The 8,159-nt window shown below is 32.7% G+C and overlaps 1 protein-coding gene across 1 annotated transcript; it reads left to right on the top strand.

The window, feature by feature from the left end:
- Nucleotides 1-530: 530 nt before the first annotated feature.
- On the top strand, nt 531-7,220 carry LOC138323334 (glutathione peroxidase-like). Its single transcript, XM_069267874.1, has 3 exons — nt 531-865; nt 6,395-6,538; nt 6,856-7,220. The coding sequence occupies exons 1-3, from the start codon at nt 554-556 to the stop codon at nt 7,090-7,092; spliced, it is 693 nt and encodes a 230-aa protein (XP_069123975.1). The 5' UTR covers nt 531-553; the 3' UTR covers nt 7,093-7,220.
- Nucleotides 7,221-8,159: the final 939 nt, after the last annotated feature.

Here is an 8,159-nt window from a genome sequence, read left to right as displayed (position 1 = left end):
GTGAAGAGAATTTGCATGTTGCACAATTATACATTGTAATTCTTGTCTCAAATTGCATTGTGTACCTAAAGCAATCTAAATATAGCTCAAGCTCTGAGAGAAATATATACACGATTTCTGTAAATCTGAATTTCATGCAGATCAAAAACTGATTATCAGGGTTTAAATAGGATAGAAATTTACACACCGGAGGCCGCATGTTCAAAGGTTTTCATTTGTAAGAATTAATCAGTCTTTAAACAATCAACACTTAAGTTCAAGAGATATAAGAACCTTGACTCAAGGCAACCTCCTGATCAGAAAAAACAATGTATTTTGAGTTGACTAGTTAGAAAATATAAGATCACTCTTTTTACGATAATATCGTACAATATGAGAATTGCTAATGATTACACCAATGATGGGGAGACTAATGCTGATATCGTTAATATTATCAGTTACAGTCTCACCATATACCACATGTTGGGTCTTGTGCAGTCCTTGTGACTGGTCGTCTCGTGTTTGACAGATAACAATCTAGGTACAACCCTACCTAAAATCAGTACACTCAACGATGGCCGAGTCATCGGGTGTACTGGCGTTAGCCACCCTCCTCTCCACCCTGGCCCTTGGGGCGGGGGCCGGATTCCGGTGTAACCCTCCATCGGCGTCTACGGAGTCAATATATGACTTTACCCTTCCAGACATTTTAGGGCAGCGCAACATCAGCCTGTCGACCTACAAAGGAAAGGTAGTCCACATCATGAATGTGGCGACCTACTGAGGGTTAAACAGTGTCCATTACCTTGGCGTGAATGCACTTCAAAGCCAGTATGGAGACATGGGCTTTCAGGCTCTGGGATTTCCTTGTGACCAGTTCTATAATGTAGGTATACGTATGTGACTAAACTGTACACTAGCTTATTTTTGCGTGCTTTACGTATTTTAGGGATGAAATAATTTATGCCATGAGTTTGTGAAATTTAGTTCAGAAAACAGGAAAACAAAATTGAGGAATTTTGTTACAAGTGACCTGGTTACGCATTCGTTCTATTTTTGTAGTGAAACACAAAATGATAAAAGTGTTTTTAATCCTAAAATAGAACAAATATTTAACTAGGTCAAAATGACATTGTTCAACAATTTTTATATGTTTTCTGAAATGAAATTTTAAAACCCATGACTTGTAGATAAAGACTGCAAAAATACTATTTCTACTCTGTTTAATTAATCAGGACTTGGACAATGAAAACATCCATTTTCACCATTTGACCGCTGAAAATTCCCTGACTATTGAAAAATCTTATGTTTTGTATAGCATGCAATATGCAACTGACCTCAAGGTATCTGTATGTAAAATATTTTGCTTACTGTCGTGCTGGTCAAAGCGTTGATGAAAAATGTTATCAAGTTGTTTGAAAAGTTACAAAGTATATAAAATAACTACTTCAGTGAATTGCTACATTGTAGAAACATTGTTCATTCACAGTGTAGTATGCTATGACTTGTTAGCTTACATATCAATCTTTAAACTTCAAAAATAAACTAAGATATCAATTACATTTTGTTTAACACTACTATAATTCCATTGTAACTAGATATAAATCAACAAAACAAAAATAAAATAAATTGATTGTATGCAAAAACACAAAAAGAGACCAAATTTTCAGTCTTCAAAAGATATACAAGCAAGCTTCAAATATAATCTAACAATCAAGTAATTCAACCAAATTATCAATTGTTTAGTCTGATGAACAAAGTTATTTTCCAACAGTTCAAACAACTTGATAACATTTTTTATCAACGCTTTGACCAGCACGACAGTAATACTGAGTATCATTAAAATGGTGACACCCCTCTATTATGAAAATGTCACCCCTGCTCAGTAGAAAATAAATTCTACTTATACATTCACATGCTATGATCTAGATTTTATAACTTAACTGAGGTAATAAAAATAACCCCATAAAATAAAACAAACAACCGGTGAATATCGATATATGTACTAACCAAACAGAGGTTGTGGTGGCATAGCGAAAACTCAACATTCTAAAACTGTAATAATTAACTGTCAATATGGCGATTACCAGGTACTAACTTCAAGTTGAAACATCATGCACTACACGTGTGATAAGACTGTGTTGTATAAGTAAAACATGACGCCGCCGCATCACACTTGGCTTAGTAGAAGAAATTAAAACGTCACATCCGAGCCTGGTGGTGGCTCTCTTATATAGAAACGATTTTTTTTTATTTCTATGAATACTAGTTTTGTGAAATTATAATATTTCAATCGCAACTAAATGTACGTATAATGAGATATATTTAACTCATTAAAGACTCGTGGCATATCAAATTATTGATCTCTTTTGATATATTTCATATTGCGTACACACACGTGTAAGATCAGCTATATATGTAAAATATGCCCTGCCTTTTTAATTTGCTTATTTGGCAGATGTTTGTAAGAATCATGTATTTTTGTGATATGTTCTGATCGATGACCTCAAATAAAAAAAAATAAACTTGAAATTAACGTTTACATAATGTATTTTGAGCAAGTTTTGCATGTTTTTCATATTTGTGATAGACCTAAATATTATTAACATTAAACATTAAATTATTAACATTTAATTAAAAGTTAAACCCGAGGATGGATATGAAGACTATCCAAAATATATATCCATCGGCGAGATATGAATATATTTGAATATTGAATAATTGGAACAAAAACAAGAGAAGTTTATCATGTAAACACGGTTTTTCTATCAAACGATATCATGGGGTGTGGAAATGAAAGTTTGGTGCAACTGCACGTAACAACCATTGATGTCCTCATAAATATGTTAGTAAAATTGATTTCATTTAGTGACAATGCTTTTAAAATCTACAAATTGATTCACTTTTACTTAGAACTTTCCTCATGAATGATTACCATATTCTCATTACTACAAGGAAGCTGTTTGTGCTGTCTTGATATACTATTAATGATGGATGTGCTAGAATAATCATACAGAAATTCTTCTGTATAATACGATCAATAACAAAAACGATTTCACTTTAGCGATATACCAGTTACAAAAGTTACTTCAGGAGATATATGATATTCTATTATTCAAATTGTTTATCAAGTTATTGTTTACCAATTTCAATGTTATATTAGAACAAACACACTAATCAAGGACATGATAATGAAAAAACCAATACAAATGAAACAATCCCTGTGGAATTTACGATAATGAGAGAGAAATTAATTAAATATCTATCGATGAACTTGTACTTTACGATAATTGATCTGTCATAGTTTTAGTTTATCTAGTATGTTATATTGGGATGAGTTGTTCTTATTACAGTTAAAGAGCTGTGTTGCCACGAACGGAACGTGTTACTGCAATACAACCACTTCCAATTATAAAAAAAATGTATCGTAAAATATTCGACCAGTGCTTAATAGTAAAAATGACGATTCAATGTCTAGTTGACAATAGTGTCTTTCAGTATGTTAAACCGATACAGATTCTAACATATCATTAGATTTGCCAACATGTCCATGTGACTTACACATTTCTTTATCGTTACTTGAATTTTACTTTTGGATTTGCTCCTTTCTTTGGTTTATTTGTCATTTCATAGAATATAATTTATTGATCACTTGGACTAAATATTGTCGTTATTTAAGATCTTGATGTTGTTGATATTCAAGGATTTGTGTCACATGTCGCTGTTTTTATAACGGATGTTGGCTTCTGTTGCAGGTCGACATTTGTATATGGTTAAAAACTCTGGTCTTGTTCACAATCAACGCGATTATAACACAAGGAATTAACCCCTATTCAATGAGGTTTGATGAATGCTAAATGCTTCTTACTATGTCTTAGGATCCTGTTGTAAAATATCTGAGATTATTACTTGGCAGGAATTTGATGCATATTGATATAGCGGATGAACTATATCAATGAATCCTAACATGCATTCTGGATAGCATAGCTCTATAATTATTTTATGTGTATTTTGTCAAAAGGTTTCTGCTTTTTCTTTTTTTTTTTTTTTTTTTTCAAACATTTTACACAGTATATGTTAATGGACACCAACACACAAACACTTGCATACACACTCACTCACAATACTTAAAACATCAAGGTGAACGTTATTTTACATAATATATAAAACATTACATAGCATGCCATGGTGTTACCCTGCATAATATGCATGTATGTGTACTAACATGACACAATACACATACATTCATGCAAACGTACATACATACGTGCATGCATGCATAGGTACATGCATACAAACATACTCAAAACAACACAAGCATACACATATACATATGCACATATGTACATATACATGCTTACATACACTCCTGCATGATGCATACATAATACAAAACCTATGTGTACATACATATGCATAAGCATCATGCCAGTGGCAATGCATAACACACAAATACTTAGCATAACAGAACATATATAGCATCATAACATATATACATTTACACATATAGATATATCCATAAAAACATATATTAGCAAACCATTACGCACATATATGCATGCTCTCTCTCTCGAGGTACCGTTACACATACACGTGGATTACAGTTTAAAGATATTATCATAAATAAAAAGAAAGGTTCTGCTTTTTCCATGTTCAATAGTTTTTTTTATAAAAGTATACAACCTGTATTCGTTAAGAAGATTTTCACAAAAAATGATGAAGGCAGGTTATACAGATCCCTTCCATTGTAAAACCACGATGCCTCTAAGTGTGGGAGGAAACCAGGCTGATGGGAGATCACTCATTAAGGACATTTTAATGAAAATAAATCTCATTTTGAAACAATCCCTATGGGATTTACTATAACAAAAGGGAGAGTAATTAGATAGATATCTATGAACTTGTACATTACGACCATTGACCTGTTTTAGTCTATCTAGTATGTTACATCGGGATGAGTTGTTGTTATTAAAGTTTGAGAGCTTTGTTGCCACGAACAATACGTGTTATTACACTACAATGACTTTGAATAAAAACAAGCTTACACTAAGGGTTGGAAGACACACACGTCCCATGCCTACAATCATATTATTCTAATATATGGCAAGTTATTTTATTGCTTCGTTATGCTATCATTGTATGAAGTTTGAACAAATTCTGTTTACGTGTTTTCAAATATCTGGAAACTAATATTTTATGAAACAATATATTTTTAGTCGCAGTGACCTTTGTAGTCGACCTTTTGACCTCCAAATTGTGACATCTCCTATGATATCATTGTGAAGTTTGATCAAAACCCATCAATTCGTTCTCAAGTTATCATCTAGAATGAAAGACAGACAGACGGTTACAAACACTGGCAGGGGACTAACAAGAATTAAAAATTGTCGAGTGCTTCTTACTATCCCTTGTGATTTGTTGTATCATTTCTGAGATAGCTATTTTACCTGCATTTGCTGTAGATTTTTATGGTGGATAAACTGAAATCAATGAATCATAACATGCATTCTGGATTACATGGCTCTGTAAATCTTTCTTCTGTATTTTGTCAAAAGGTTTCTCTTTTTTCATGCTCAATAGGTGGGTTTTTTTGACAAAAATATGCAATTTATACATGTATTTGTTAATTTTCTATTTATTTCTTGAACAGATCTCAACTACTGTGAAATCATTTATTTTCGTTGGGCTCAATTTTCGTGGATTTTTACAATTTCGTTGGCACTTACATTCGTGGAGAAGACCTTACACATTACCGTTAAAATACATAGTCGACACTGACACTTGTATTATTTGATCTCTCAAGTGTGTTAAAGCTCTACCACACAACACTGTTACAATCACAATCTAGAGTCGGTACTCAGCCAGTGTTTTACAGATGTGTCCAACAAACAATTATCGTGTCACATTGATCGAGTCATAATACTCTCAATCCATTATTTGTTGGTACATGTGGATGAAGTCTATGAAATTCTGAACACAATCTTTGTTTGAACAATATTTTCCAACTTTGAACTTGTCATGCTTGTCCCCGAAATAGACCTTATTTAGCGAGGAAATAATCATCCTACAATGTATGAACGCATAAACTTACATGACATTAGTCTATATAGGTATATATATTTTCGTGGGGATGTAAATTCGTTGATTTTGGTCTAAAAACGAAATCCACGAAAATTAAACCCCCACAAAAATTAATGATTTCACAATAGACCACCAAGTAAATTTATTGAGTTTGGATATTTTAATTTTAAGGAGTTGTCATAAAACTTGTATTGATGATACCAAAGACGAGCTTTTAAGGCGGTCTTTTATTAGACTATTAAGACCTACTTCTCTGACAGTTTCGTTAATTACGTAGTCCATATTGTCAATGTCCTATGTCACGATTATGTATATATTTTTCATCTAATTTTAGCAACAGCCTGAGAGTAGTGGGGAGGAGATCCTGAACGGTCTGAAGTACGTCCGACCTGGGGGAGGATTTGTTCCTAACTTCCAGATGTTTGGTCTTACTGAAATCAATGGCAAGAACGAACATCCACTATTCACTTATCTAAAGGTACTGTATATGGGGTCAGAAATTGTCCGAAACAATATGAACAGATCGTACAAATGGCGTTGTTAAAATGTTAAGTTATCTGAATAGATTAATTTATACTTACCCATTTGTTAACAATGATAGTGAAGGAGGGTTAAATATAATCGCTTAGCGCCATATGCATTTGCCTTTTGACCCGGAACATTTTTCACAGAAGATGTTCATCTTGAAAACAAGTAAAATCTATAGATTAATAGTGGTTAAGGAATAATTAGAAAAAATGTCAAGAGAAAGTGTGTAAATATGAGTTATTTATTTTCTCAAACATCATTTTACAGAAATACTGTCCTCCCACGAGTGACGAGTTCCAGGACACCAGTATGCTGTTGTACTCGCCGCTCAAAGTCAGCGATATCAGATGGAACTTTGAACAGTTTCTCATAGGTAAAGATGGTAAGCCGACCATGCGATTTTCGCCAGAAACCAACCCAATGGCCCTTAAACCAGAAATCCAGCGCATGATACAAGCTAAACCGGAACAGGAAGACACGCTGAAATATAGAAACGGTGTTTGACTTATATGTATTGAAACCTATTTCAATATTTTAAGATGGTTGAAAAATTTCTTTCCGTTTTAACATTTTGTAGTTTTTACTCGACATACATTTTAGATGTTTAATTTAATTTTATTTTTGACAACAATTTATATTTGCTGACGAGTTTAAGCTTTTCGCTAAATTACCGAATGATGGGTTAACATAAACCAGTTTACGCTGAGCGTTACCCTTGATACAAATAGAATGACCTTCAACTTTGTGCATTCAGTTGAAGATTCACGCTATCGTAATCTTAATGCAAAGTTTGTTTTGATGCAAATAAAAATTGATAATCATATATTTATTGTTTTTCCTTATTAAAGTAGGTTCAAACATTTTTTTATTATTTTGTATGCAGTGGAAACAACAAGGCAAGGAAAGTCAATTGTTATAGAAATAAGGATACAGCGAAATGCATCGAAAACAGTAGTGAAAACAGCAATTAAAAATCATAAAAAATATTATCTGTACCCTATATATGTGTTATGCTATACAAATTGATACTCAATAAAATGTAACTTCACCAGTTTTATATCTATAAAACACGTTAATGTTGAATGTATGTTACCGTTTGTCTTCAGTATAGTTCCAGTCAATGTTTTGGTGCACCATAATTACGGAAATAAATCTTCAAGATAATATCAGATAATCGAAAATTTAATATTTTATATTCAAAAGTGTAAGACTTATTTCTCCAGTTAGATGAAAAAGTCATGGTCAACCACTTGAATGTTTTCTGTGACATTCGATAACATCTTAATAAAACCATTGACATAATTCAGTAAGTATTGCGTATGTGCCTTTGTTTTACAACATACATGTATGTCTCGGTAATGTTTTAAATTGGTATTGTAAAGTTGTAATTCAAAGCAAAAACAAATATGAATACAGTACATATTGTGAAAGGTTGCATGTTTTTTTCTTGCATAAATATCAACTATCACCGTAACGGAGAATATATCCTAGATGTTGCCAATGAGATAAGTGCAAGCGTTCAACCGTTCACATATTCACATGCAATGTTTATCACGTTTAGCTACGAAGAA

This window comes from Argopecten irradians, chromosome 5 (assembly GCF_041381155.1).
Source record: "Argopecten irradians isolate NY chromosome 5, Ai_NY, whole genome shotgun sequence".
NCBI classification, from domain to species: domain Eukaryota; kingdom Metazoa; phylum Mollusca; class Bivalvia; order Pectinida; family Pectinidae; genus Argopecten; species Argopecten irradians.
The sequence above is the reverse complement of the archived record's forward strand: the minus strand, read 5'-3'. Positions and strand labels throughout refer to the sequence as shown.